This window comes from Pseudophryne corroboree, chromosome 10 (genome assembly GCF_028390025.1).
Source record: "Pseudophryne corroboree isolate aPseCor3 chromosome 10, aPseCor3.hap2, whole genome shotgun sequence".
NCBI classification, from domain to species: Eukaryota; Metazoa; Chordata; class Amphibia; order Anura; family Myobatrachidae; genus Pseudophryne; species Pseudophryne corroboree.
This window is the reverse complement of record NC_086453.1, coordinates 301,918,334-301,932,414: the sequence shown is the minus strand read 5'-3', so window position 1 is coordinate 301,932,414 and position 14,081 is coordinate 301,918,334. Positions and strand designations below refer to the sequence as shown.

Sequence of the window (14,081 nt, the reverse complement as noted above, 5' to 3'; positions counted from 1 at the left end):
GGTCGACAGTGACTAGGTCGACATGACCATTAGGTCGACATGCAAAAAGGTTGACATGAGTTTTTTCCATTTTCTTTCTTTTTTTTTGAACTTTTTCGTAATTTACGACCCACGTGGGCTACACGAGGCACTTTGCCCGAAGCATGGCGAGCCATGCGAGGGGTCACGGTGCACTAATTGGGGTTCCCGGTCACTTTACGAAAAAAACAACACCAAAAAAACATGAAAAACTCATGTCGACCTATTTCTAGTGTTGACCTAGCCACTGTCAACCAATAGGTGTCGACCTAGACACTGTTGACCGTGAGTCCCATACCCGATGGAAATAGATCCAGTCTTTATGCATCTCATCCTAAATCACAGTAAACATGCTGAATCCTTATCTACAGGATATAGTAAAATGTTGCAGGCATCCACTATTGTCCCACTCTCACATCTCCTAATCACATAAGGTTGAGCACGCACTGGGCTACTGCAGGGTTGCATATTTAGCAAGACTTATGATAAAAACAAAGATACACATTACAAATACCTAAATGCTAAGTTGGAGCCTAGGGTGCAGTAAGACATTGCACTGGCTCTGGTTGGAGGCATCGTAAGATATGTGCAGGCGGGCTTCAATAGCATATACAATTTACACCAGGCATATATCACATACACAAAGCAGAGAATACTGTATGTGGCTGATTCCTGAAGGACTGTACAAGACTACAGCCAAGGAGTAAAGAAGGCAGAAGTTCAAATTGTGCAGAACATGGATTGAGGTAGTCTCTACAAACTTTAGGTTCCCCATCAAACTTAGATGGTGTAGGTAGCTGCAAATGGGAAGAAGGCCATAGAGCAGGCATTCCCAATCGCGGTCCTCAAGGCACACCAACAGTGCAGGTTTTAGTGATATCCAGGCTTCAGCACAGATGGTTAAATAAAAATTACTGAGGTACTAATTAAGTCCCCTGTGTTCAAGCATGGATATCACTAAAACCAGGACTGTTAGTGTGCCTTGAGGACCGAGGTTGGGAAACACTGCCATAGAGTCAGAGTGTGATTTCCTGGATCTGGACTCCATTTTGGAAGAGCAGTAGGAACAGTCAAAGCATCTATGTGATGCACAATGGCAGTGCCCTCTGGTGCCCTGTGTTGGCCCTGTCCGGAATCTGTGACATAACCAGAGGGGGCAGGACTGCTTTTAGGAAAAGTGTATAGAGCTGTCCGGATAGTAGATGCTAGATCCAGTTGGGCTAAGGGACTTCTGAAGATGTAAGGGTAAGGATAGGGTTAGGCCGCTGGAGGGGAAGTTAGGGTTAGGGGTGTAATGGGGGTGGGGGGTGTTATATTTTTGCCAATGTCCTTTAGCCCACTTGGATATAGACTTAACCCTGACTGGATGCTCTGGGTGTCTACACACTGCAGGGTGCGTTCCCAGAGTGTCCAACGGATGCTCCAAGCAGTACTGAAACAACACCTAGCCATTCCAGGCACCTTGCTTGTCAGATGCAGGGGCTGTGGGGCAGCGACATTGCTATCCCCAGCACCCCCGCACACCACTCTCTACGACCCTGAACAAGGGCCTACAGACAATACATAATAAAAAGACTTGTCACTTTCTTTTTTCTCTTTGGTGCTGTACAAGCTCTTTTGGAGAAAGACTTCCAGAAGAATCTATTTTCTTACTGCCAGATTTCTACGGTAAATGATGGGTTCAGAACTATCAGACAGTATTTGCAATATCAAGTACCAAATATCAAGGTTGTGAAGTCCAATGCAATTATGGTGTTAGCCAGGGACCCTTGTTAGAAGGGTGGACTGTGTACCTGGTATGCAGACCTCTGTCTCTTGTACTAGGTAATAGAGTGATACAGTGCATCAGTAAAGTATTCACAGCGCTTCACTTTTTCCACATTTTGTTAGGTTACAGCCTTATTCCAAAAAGGAAAAAAAAAAAAAAATCCCTCAAAATTCTACACACAATACCCCATAATGACGTGAAAAAAGTTTCTTTTTTAATTTTTGCAAATTTATTAAAACTACAAAACTAAGAAATCACATGTACATAAGTATTCAGTCTTTGCCATGAAGCTCAAAATTGAGCTCAGGTGCATCCTGTTTCCACTGATCATCCTTGAGATTTTCCTACAGCTTAATTGGAGTCCACCTGTGGTAAATTCAGTTGATTGGACATGATTTGGAAAGGCACACACCTGTCTATATAAGGTCCCACACTTGACAGTGCATGTCTGAGCACAAACCAATCATGAAGTCAAAGGAACTGTCTGTAGACCTCCGAGACAAGATTGTCTCGAGGCACAAATCTAGGGTAGGGGACAGAAAAATATCTGCTGCTTTGAAGGTCCCAATAAGCACAGTGGCCTCCATCATCCGTAAATGGAAGAAGTTCGGAACCACCAGGACTCTTCCTAGAGCTGTCCCGCCGTCTAAACCGAGCAATCGGGAGATAAGCACCCTAGTCAGGGAGGTGACCAAGAACCAGATGGTCACTCTGTCAGAACTACAGCATTCCTTTGTGTAACATACATAGTAACATAGTATCTAAGGTTGAAAAAAGACAATTGTCCATCGAGTTCAACCTATTTGTGGTCTCCTATGCAGGATTATTTGGTATAAAATTTTGACCTTATCCATTAGGAATTTATCTAATCCATTCTTAAAGGTGTTGACTGAGTCCGCCATTACAACTCCCTCAGGCAGGGAATTCCAAACATGTATCGTCCTTACCGTGAAAAAGCCTTTACGCCGTATTGTGCGGAATCTCCTCTCCTCTAACCTGAGCGAGTGTCTACGAGTTCTCTGTGTTGATTTAACCAAAAACAGGTCCTGCGCAAGATCTGTGTATTGTCCCCTTATATAGTTGTAGATGTTGATCATGTCCCCTCTTAGTCTCCTCTTTTCCAATGTAAACATGCCTAGCCTTGCAAGCCTTTCCTCGTATTCCAGCGTCTCCATGCCCTTAATTAGTTTGGTCGCCCGCCTCTGAACCTTTTCTAGCTCCAGGATATCCTTTTTGTAGTACGGTGCCCAGAATTGTACACAGTATTCAAGGTGTGGCCTCACTAGTGATTTATACAACGGGAGTATAACACTCTCGTCCCTAGCATCAATTCCCCGTTTTATGCATGCTAATATCTTATTAGCCTTCTTTGCTGCAATCCTACTTTGGGTACTACTGCTTAGTTTGCTATCTATGAGGACACCTAAGTCCTTTTCCAGTACAGAATCCCCTAATTTTACCCCATTTAGTACGTAGGTGTTATTTTTGTTCTTGTTACCACAGTGCTTTACCTTACACTTGTCTGTATTGAAGCGCATTCTCCATTTCGCTGCCCATGCTTCTCATTTAACTAAGTCGTTCTGAAGAGACTCAGCATCCCCCTCCATAATTAAAACTTTACACAATTTGGTATCATCTGCAAAAATTGACACCATGCTCTCTAGACCTTCTGTTAGGTCGTTAATGAAAATATTGAACAATAGCGGTCCTAATACTGAGCCTTATGGCACACCACTTAGCACTTCAGTCCAATTTGAAAAAGATACATTAACCACAACGCGCTGCTCCCTATTATCTAACCAATTTTTGATCCAAGTGCATATTGTGCTTCCTAGCCCTATTTCTTGTAGCTTGTAGATAAGTCTCATGTGCGGTACAGTGTCGAAAGCTATCGCAAAGTCTAAAAAGATTACATCCACCTCTTAACCTTATCTAAGTTTGCACTTACTGTTTCATAAAAGCCATGTAAGTTAGTTTGACAGGATCTGTCCTTCACAAATCCATGTTGATTCCTTTTAATGACCTTATTGACTTCAAGGAACTTCTGAATACTATCTCTTAGAATACTTTCCCCTCTATAGATGTAAGACTAACTGGTCTATAATTACCTGGTTCAGATTTACTTCCTTTTTTTAATATAGGCACTACTGCCGCTATACGCCAGTCTTTGGGAACCATACCTGATATTACTGAATCGTTAAAGATCAAAAATAGCAGTTTTGCAAGTTCAGAGTGAAGCTCCATTAGAACCCTTGGGTGAATTCCATCGGGACCTGGTGACTTATTAATCTTTAAATGTTTTAATCGGTCACAGACTACCTCCTCGCTTAAATAAGTACCTATCAGTGGGATATTCTCATTATTGAGATTATGTGTTAGTCCCTGAATTGGGTCCTCTCTAGTAAATACTGTTGAAAAAAACTCATTTAGTGTGTCCGCTATGTCATTATCATTTTTGCTTAAGACTCCCAACTTGTCTTAAAGGGCCTATACTCTCCTTCTTTAATCTCTTGCTATTAATGTATTTTAAAGAATTTTTTGGGATTCGCTTTGCTTTCCTTTGCTACTAGTTTTTCAGTTTCTACTTTAGCCGCTCTTATTTCCTTTTTGCATATTTTGTTACAGTCCTTATAGTGCTGAAATGACTCAGTTTCCCCGTCAGATTTGTATTTTTTAAATGCTCGCCTTTTCTTGCCCATAAGTTCCTTTATCTTTTTGCTAAGCCACATCGGTTTATGATTTTTATTCCTTTTTTTTGCTGCTCGTAGGAATAAATTTGAGAGTATTTTTAGCTAGCAGGAATTTTAGTACATCCCATTTCTCCGTAGTATTTTTTCCTAGACACAAACCTTCCCATTCAATATCCCTGAAAAATACCCTCATCTTTTCAAAATTCGCTTTGCTAAATTTTAGAGTCCTAGTCGAGCCAGTATAGGACTGTTTATGAAAACTGATATTGAATGTGACCATATTGTGGTCGCTATTTCCTATGGGTTCCCCTACTATAATACCTGATACTAAATCCCCATTGTTTGTTAATACCAGGTCTAAGATTGCATTGTACCTGGTAGGTTCTTCAATTAGTTGAACTAAGTAGTTATCATTTAGTGTGTTTAAAAACATATTACCCCTAGCAGTGTCACATGAATCATTTTTCCAGTTTATCTCTGGATAGTTAAAATCTCCCATCACTACTATGTCACCTTCTCCTGCTGGTCTTTCAATTTGCTTCAGTAACAATTCCTCATCAGATACATTAATACCAGGCGGCTTATGGAGAGAGGAGAACCTTCCAGAAGGACAACCATCTCTGCAGCAATCCACCAATCAGGCCTGTATGGTACAGTGGCCAGACGGAAGCCACTCCTTAGTAAAAACCACATGGCAGCCGGCCTGCAGTTTACCAAAATGCACCTGAAGGACTGTAAGACCATGAGAAACAAAATTATCTGGTCTGATGAGACAAAGATTGAACTCTTGTGAATCATGTTTGGAGGAAAACAGGCACCGCTCATCACCAGGCCAATACCATCCCTACAGTGAAGCATAGTGGTGGCAGCATCATGCTGCGAGATGTTTTTCAGCGGTAGGAACTGGGAGACTAGTCAGGATAGAGGGAAAGATGAATGCAGCAATGTACAGAGACATTCTGGATGAAGACCTGCTCCAGAGCGTTCTTGACCTCAGACTGGGGTGACGGTTCATCTTTCAGCAGGACAAATGACCCTAAACACACAGCTAAGATATCAAAGGAGTGGCTTCAGGACAACTCTGTGAATGTCCTTGAGAGGCCCAGCCAGAGCCCAGACTTGAATCCGATCATCTCTGGAGAGATCTGAAAATGGCTGTGCACAGACGCATCCCATCCAACCTGATGGAGCTTGAGAGGTGCTGCAAAGAGGAATGGGCGAAACTGCCAAAAGATAGGTGTGCCAAGCTTGTGGCATCATATTCAAAAAGAATTGAGGCTGTAATTGCTGTCAAAGGTGCATCAACAAAGTATTAAGCAAAGGCTGTGAATACTTATGTACATGTGATTTCATAATTAATTTTTAATAAATTTGCAAAAATCTCAAAAACTTTTTTCACATTGTCATTATGGGGTATTGTGTGTAGAATTTTTAGGGAAAACATGGATTTTGGAATAAGACTGTAACATAACAAAATGTGGAAAAAATGAAGCGATGTGAATCATTTCCGGATGCACTGTAGGTTGGTGAACACGCATCAACCTGGGTCCGGCTTGTGTCTGAAAGAGTCTACCCAGGTTGAGAGTCCCGGGTCTGTGACCCGGGTATGGCTGTTTAACTTGACCAGCAAAAGGTCGACAGTATCTAGGCCGACCTCAAAAGGTTGACAGGCACAAGGTCGTCACCCGAAAAAGGTAGACATGACAAAAAGGGTCAAAACATAAAAGGTTGACACAGGAAAAGGTTGACATGAGGTTTTTAATTTTTTTGGGGTGTCATTTACCTAGTAAAGTGACCAGGAACCCCAATTAGTGCACTGCATCCCCTCGCATGGCTCACTTGGGCAAAGTGCATCGCTCTACTACAGCTATGCTGGGCACAGGTTACTGTTCCCAATCGTAGTCCACGTGGATCGTAAAGTATGAAAAAGGTCAAAAATGGTTAAATTTGTAAAAAAAAAAAAGTCATGTCGACCTTTTCATGTGTCGCCCACTGACATGTCCACCTTTTCACCATGTCAGCCTAATGCCTACTAATGCATCCAGATATCCTCGCCTGCTCTCTAGCAGGGTTTTTCCTGGTACTTACAACACGAGTAGACGACGCAGCTTAGGTATGAAAGGTGCGACCCGGGTCTTGATGACCCCGGGCTTAGGTCTGAGACCTGGTTCTTGATTACCCGGGTAACACCCAAAATAACTGAATTGGCCTGGAACAGTAGCGATTGAATATGAGATCATCTCCAAGCGCTCATTGAATGACAGAATACCTGGGTCACTGGCAGACCCGGGTCCAGTGTGAATGGGGTCCACCTGGGGTATAATCCGTGTTGTTAACGATGTATGAAAGGGGTATCCCCGGCTTCAACCTGTGCTCTGTGTCCTGGGTCCGCGCTGGGTTGAAGCCGGGATTTTATGTCTTAAAGTGGTTTGAGAAAATTCCGGAAGCCGGGATCTGGTACACTAGACATCAGGCAAAGCCACAGGGATAATGCTGAGAGGAGTCATGAATAAAGCCAAAGTGTGAATACTGGGCAGTCATGGATAAACCACAGGGATAACATTGACAGGAGTCATGCATCAGGATGAAGCTTACAGTGGTTCGGACGTGATGACGAGTCTTTGAGCGCTTCTCACTTCCAGAGCGGCTTTTCCGATATTGCTTCATAAGCAGGACGCTAGCTTTCTATTTTATTTATGTTCAATTGTTTGAAGTAAAAATCCTGGTGAAAAACATATGTCTTTGTTTTCCACTTTACAGATATTGCCCTTGGGGAAGTGTACAAGAGGTGAGCAGCGCATGCTATGGACTTAGAATTAGTTGCTGAACATAATTATAGTTGGACAATAAGCTCATTAAGTCTGCTTTTCTTGTTGTTTAACCACTTGCCTGGTGTGGTCACATAATTTGCGACCAAGCTATATGTTATCTGACCTGGTAACAAACAACGCGACCAGTCAGAAACGCAGAGTGGCCAGCTGCCAGAAGATAATCTTCTAGCAGCAACCAATCCCAGAGGGACCTCCCAGCCCCTCTGCATCCCCACACTCTACCCCAGTGTCTGCCGTGCAGCTGATCGGACAGCACAACTGGACACAGAGGAGCAGTCATCTGGGAAATGTATATTAAACCCCACCACCACCACCACCAAATCAAACCCCCATTGTGTATATGGCGGCTGCCTAGATGAGGATATTAAAGTCGCGATGGTCGCAATGTTCAGAGGGGGATGGTCGCGATGTTCCAATGTTTCAAAAATACAATAGTTTACCAACATTTTTTTTAAATAAAATCATTTTTACTTTCTAAATACATTTTCCTAATCCAATTCATTCATAAAAAAAAAAAAACCCCTCGACAATTTCTGAGTGTTTTTTTTTTTTGGGGGGGGGGATTTGTCAGTTAAGCTGCTATGAAAAATATCTTCAAAAATAAGTTCTGCAATCACATTAAGTTTTTCCATTACTTTCAGTATTAGATAATACCTGAGAAATACAATTCTGCTAGAGAAAGCAGTCAAATATAAGGATATTGCTGAAATAATTTCTAAGATGCTACAGTAACAGCCTTGAGAGAATTTCAGACACTGCAGGACGTTTGAAAACACCTCACGTAGTATGTCAGTCTACATGTGTTCTCGTCTGATTTTCACTTCTGATAAAGTTAAGCCTGTGAAATAACTAAAAACAAGTCTAAAATACGATGTTTTATTATTTATATAGTGATTGCTGCTAGCACAACAGGAGTTAGAAGGCACAAAATCCCAACACAGGTCAGCCACACTGCATTTTTACTGTGCTTGGGTTTGGAAAGCCCCTACTCTAATAGTGGTCGCGGATGTGATATGTTCATATAATAGGGCTAAAAGGGACTTTCTGTGCTTAGCATATGCCCAAAGCCTTATGGCCTAGAGCAGGCATTCCCAACCACGGTCCTCAAGGCACCTAATAGGCCCTACACACTGGCCGATTTTCTGAAAGATATGAACGATCTCGTTCATAAATGAACGAGAACTCGTTCATATCTTTCAGTGTGGAGACTCCAGCGATGAACGATGCGCGTCCCCGCGCTCGTTCATCGCTGGTCTCCCGTCGGCTGTGCATGCAGGCCAATATGGACGATCTCGTCCATATTTGCCTGCACTTCAATGCAGCCGCGTGACGGGGGGAGTGAAGAAACTTCACTCCCCCCGTCACTGCCCCCCCGCCGCCGGGTCGCACGTCGGCCGTATCGGCCGTCGGGCACCTCGGCGGCGCATCGTGATATGTGTAGGGCCCTTAACAGTGCAGGTTTTAGTGATATCCAGGCTTCAGCACAGGTGACTTAATTAGTAGCTCAGTTATTTTGATTTAACCATCTGTGCTGCAGCCTGGATATCACTAAAACCTGCACTGTTGGTGTGCCTTGAGGACCGTGGTTGGGAATGCCTGTCCTAGAGGGTGGGGAGCAGGTTTTCCTGCAGAGCGGCAGATATCTTTCATGTGCACAAGGTAGTATAGTAGGAACACATTTAAATGACACGTACATGCAAGATTTGAGCAAAGTTCATCACATCAGGACCATAATTAGATATTTTGGTGCCCTGCACCCGAAAAAGCATTGGCGCTCCCCTATGCTTTTCAAACTGGGACATAAGTCGAGCCCAGGCACCTAGTGAAAGCACTTGCTATGATGCCCCTACCCAGGTTGCAGGCTGGCAATTTCCCTACTCAGCACACTCGTGTAGCATAAATCATCTCACTATTGATGGGGCAAGCGTTGGACTGGGCGTCGCCATGAAAAATCTGATCCCATTCTTTCCAACTACTAATTTGTGTCCAAGTTACAGAAGATCTTTGATGAGCCCGGTTGGTCCACCTCAGCATCTCGGGAGATCCTCCGTTTCCGCCAGTCTTATGTATGAAGAAGCCGCTGATTGAGTGATTGAAGGCAAAAAGGAAAGCTACTGGATTTATAGATTGGACAAAATTGCCCCGAGGGGCATGAACGAAAATAACCCACTGTCTATTTTTCTTAAATAAACCTATGATTATCCTATAGTCCATTAGGCATCATATGGGGATACAGCCCATTGGTATATTAAAATTTTTTTGTTGTTGGGGGCGTGGCCTGGCCTGTGAGCTGTGAGGAGGTGATCTCGAGGAGCTCCTGCCGGCCCTGATCTTTTTAATACAATAAAACTGTTTTAGGGAGTCCTTAACCCCTCTAATATATATTACTGCATACCTCTATCATCTGGGACCAGAGGGTCTGGGTTGCGGAGCCGAGGAGCCCTTTTAAGGGTTCCTGCAGGTTGCGGCCCTCCCCTCCATAGAGAGCCGGGGACTACAGTCTGTGCTCCCCCCGGCCGGAAGTGCGGGTCGATCGGCGGCGGAGCTCGGGAGGGACGACTTCTCCCGAGCATATCAGTGCTTGCCCTGTGCCTGGCTGGCCTGCCGCGAGACCCCCCCCCCCTGCTGCCTGCGCTGCATGGAGCGGAGACTCGGCACACGGAGCGGGGACCCGCTACTCAGCGCGGACGCGTCTCCCGCCCGCCGCCCGCCGGAAGCTGGGAGCCCGCACACAAAGCTCCTCTTCCCCCCCCCCCCCTGGTTGTGAGCCGCCTGCTTGCCGGCGGCTTCACTCACCCTCCCCACCAACGATCCGGCTTGCTCCTGGTGCCTCTGTTGTGGAGGCCTGGCTCAGGGGACTGGCGGCGCCATTTTGGTTGTGGGCAATCCGCCCACACTACAGAAAATAAAAATAAACGGGCTGTGGGGATTCGGGGCCCTGATCCCTTACACCCCCCCCCCCCCACACTGCCTTGGGGGCGTGGCCTGGTGACCGACTTGACGGGTGGCGCTTCCCACTGTCTCCCAGGGACCTGGGAGTTCTTGATTTGCTCTGCCTGCACTGCGGACGCTAGCTGAACAGGGAGACCCTGCCAAAACCGGGCCAGGAGCCTCAGAACCCGGGCGGTGACTATCTTGGACCGCGAGTGTCCGGAAAAAAAAAAAGCAGCGGTGCTCCGGTAGTGGGGTCCCTCAGGACCCAGGTGAGCCTCACCCGCTGCCCCGACCTGCATGACCAGAGAACCTACGCCCGCTGCTTTCCATCATACTCTCCGCGTTTGCAGAGACCCTCTAACCTCTATATTTTTTCTACTTGCTGTCTGGTGCATAAACACCGCCATGCATTGCCCTGGACTTTTGTTCTCCACTACTCTACCCAGGGTCACTTGATGGCAATCTGATACCAGGCCACGGGGGGATGACCGCCTCCTAAGAGCCATGTTGCCGAATGTATCCTGCTGATCCTGACACATCTTGAGCTACTTGCAAACACCCTCCACACTGTCCCTCTCTAGAATATGAGACGTGCCTCGAAATCCTCTAGACGGAGCAAAAACAACCAATCACGGAAAGTCACGAGGTCTCAAGCAGACCTGAGGCCCTTCCTCCATCCCACGATTTCCCCACAGATGGAGAGCCGTTCCTCTCCCCGCTCCCAGACCTCCCCCTCTGCTTCTCCGACTTCGAATCCAGCTGACGAGATGGCTGACCCCTCGGTAGCTAGTAGTCGCGAACTCCGGGATATCCTAACCTTCATGAGGTCCCTTCCCACAAAACAAGACCTGCAAGACACTATCAGGAACGAGCTCGCTTCCATCAAAAGCGACATTTCCCACCTATCCGACCGAGTGGTTACTCTAGAGGAAGACCAAGTAGCCAGTGCTTCCTGTATGTCCCAGCTGAGGGATTCTGTCCTCGCTCAATCCAAAGAAATCCGGGCTTTACAGTCCAGAATGACGGATATCGACAACAGGGGCAGACGGAACAACATCAGAGTCCGTGGTCTCCCGGAGGAGGTTTCCCAGTCTGGTCTAGTAGATGCCCTGTCCAAGATATTTAACAAACTCTTGGGAGCAAATTCGGATAATGTCATCACCTTCGACAGAGCCCACAGAGCCCTTAGACCGAGGGGCCTAGCCACTGACCGACCTCGTGACGTCATATGCCGACTCCATTACTTCGCCCAAAAGGAGGAGATCATGTTCAAAGCCAGGCAACTTGATAGTATCGACTTCAATGGCTGCACTATAAGCCTCTACCAAGACCTTTCCTGGTACACACTACAGCAGCGGAAATCCCTGAAACCCCTGACAGATGAGCTGCGGAAACGTCAACTTCGCTACCGTTGGGGATTTCCATTTCACATTCAAGTCTGCTCCTCCGGGAAATGGTACACCCTATCTTCCCACACAGGCCTGACTCCGTTTTGCACCTCCCTAGGCCTTCCTCCATTGTCCATTCCAGACTGGGAGTTTCCTCTTCCGGATATACCCCCTCATAACCGGGCTTCCAACGAGCAACCATGGCAAGAGGTTCGAGGTACTGGGAAGAGACCCCAGTCTAATACATCTCCTTCCAAAACCGATTAGCTATAATGGACCCATTTGACTGATATTGTTATTCCCCTCCTACAGGCTTGCTTGCTGTTAATGCATTGTTAGAGGGTAATTTTTTCCTCTCATAGGGTCCACAACCAAGTTACATATCGATCTCTAGTTATTTACAGAGGTTTTTGATAGATGGTTAATATTCGTGATTGGGCTGACCGGCAGGTGGAGGGGGCGGAGGCTTTAGCTGCTGCCCTTAACCCCCCCCCCCCCCCCCTCTGGCCATCTCCCTTCTTCTTTCTTTCTCCCCCCCCTTTTCACTGTGTCAGTTTAAATATGTTATTACTGTTATCATGGTTCGGGTTGCGACCCATCCCCCATACAACACCCGCCTCTGGCTACATGCCGGTAGGGAGACTGACGAGATTACGGTTCAGTCTCTCTCCTGCGGGTCTTTTGCTGATGTTATTACATTGTTTTTATATTTCTTTCTCTTTTATCTCTTTTTCCATGCTTGCTCTTCCTTCTCTCTTTTCCCCCTCCTTCCACTTCAAGGTTTCTAGGAAAATGTTCTACTTCAACCCACCATGAGTTCCCCAGGGAAGATTAAAGTGCTGTCCCTTAATGCACGAGGTCTCAACTCACCGGAGAAGAGATCTAGCCTTTTACGTCTGTTAAGATCTGAGAGAACAGATGTTGCATTAGTGCAGGAGACCCATTTCAAGGTTGGAATCCGTAATCCCTCCATCACCAATCGCTATTTCCCAGTAGCGTTTTACAGTAACACCCCAGGCAGCAAATCCAAAGGGGTGGCTATTGTTTTCTCCAGAGACTTACGTATCTCAGACGTTGTTATACACAGAGTAGTACCGGGAAGGTTCCTTGTTTTGACCTGTAAGATCTCTGAGCAAATATTTACTTTTGCGGTGATTTACGCCCCAAACCAGGCCCAGCTATCCTTCTTTAACTCCTACCTCCCGAAATTAGATTCTCTGTTACAAGGTATCACGGTTGTAGGTGGTGACTTTAACTGGACATTAGACCCCAATACCGACACCTCAACTCAAGCCTCCAGATTTGTGGCATCTAAATACCGCCGTGTTAAACACCTACTTCACACACGGCAACTGGCCGACTCTTGGAGAACCCTTAATCCCTCAGGACGCGACTACTCCTTTTATTCACACCCTCATAAGGTTTATTCCCGCATTGACTACTTATTCCTTAGCCATAGACACCTCCCACTTCTTATAGACGCCACCATTGGCTCTATCACATGGTCTGACCATGCCCCGGTGACTTTGACCTTGACCCTCCCTCACGGCTCTCATAAACAATGGACCTGGAGACTCAATGAGTCTCTTCTATATGACACACTCTGTAAAGAAACCTTAGACAAGACTCTAGACGACTACATTGCCACAAACGTCACGGATGATGTCTCCCACCTCACCGTGTGGGAGGCGCATAAATGTGTCCTTCGCGGCAAGCTGATACAACTGGGCACCCACAAAAAGAAACAGAGGCAGGCCCTGATCTTAGGCATTTTACATAAAATCCATACCCTTGAGACAGCCCACAAAGTATCACTGTCAGATGTGACCCTAGTAGAGCTATCAGAAGCTCGCTCCCAGCTGAATAAACTTCTCTCTAACAATATAATTCACTCCATCCGTAAATGTAAACAGAAGTATTACCAGTGGGGCAATAAACCTGGTCGAGTCCTGGCTCATGCTATACAAGCCCAACACTCGGCTTCATTTATTGGCTCGGTGAAAGACGCCAGAGGGACCCCCAAATTTAAATCACTTGAGATTGGGGCTTGCTTCGCACAATTCTACACCTTGCTCTACAATCTAGAGAACGCTTCCCCTGCTGTAGATCCCCTCCTTTCACACCAAAAAATAAGAGACTATCTAAAGTCCATCGATTACCCTGTTCTCCCAACCTCGGAGCTAAATATACTGGAAGCTCCTTTCACCACCCAAGAGTTAAACCGGGCCATCTCCTCTATGAAGTCGGGGAAAAGTCCTGGCTCTGACGGCTTCACTATAGCATACTACAAGGTGTTTAAAGATAAATTGATTCCTCTCCTTCTCCGTGCATTCAACTCAATTACATCTGGCTCCCACTTCTCCCGTGACTCATTGGAGGCCCACGTGTCGGTTATACCGAAACAGGGCAAAGATCCTTTGGCCTGCTCCAGCTACAGACCCATCTCCCTTCT

At 45.9% G+C, this 14,081-nt stretch overlaps 1 protein-coding gene across 5 annotated transcripts in view; it reads right to left on the bottom strand.

Moving 5' to 3' along the window:
* NPHP4 (nephrocystin 4) overlaps positions 1-14,081 on the bottom strand; it is a 720,559-nt gene that overhangs the window by 379,052 nt on the left and 327,426 nt on the right. The window contains exon 1 of one of the 5 annotated variants that reach the window (XM_063943440.1): positions 10,104-10,177. The exons of 2 other annotated variants lie outside the window; for them this stretch is intronic. Coding sequence is in view for 2 of the 3 variants with exons in the window: in XM_063943437.1 (XP_063799507.1) it covers positions 9,002-9,109 (108 nt within the window). In the remaining variant the exon portion in view is untranslated. Of the gene's footprint in view, positions 1-9,001; positions 9,589-9,702; positions 9,935-10,103; positions 10,178-14,081 lie in introns of those variants that run through there. 2 more of the 5 variants (XM_063943439.1, XM_063943437.1) reach the window with 2 other exon arrangements.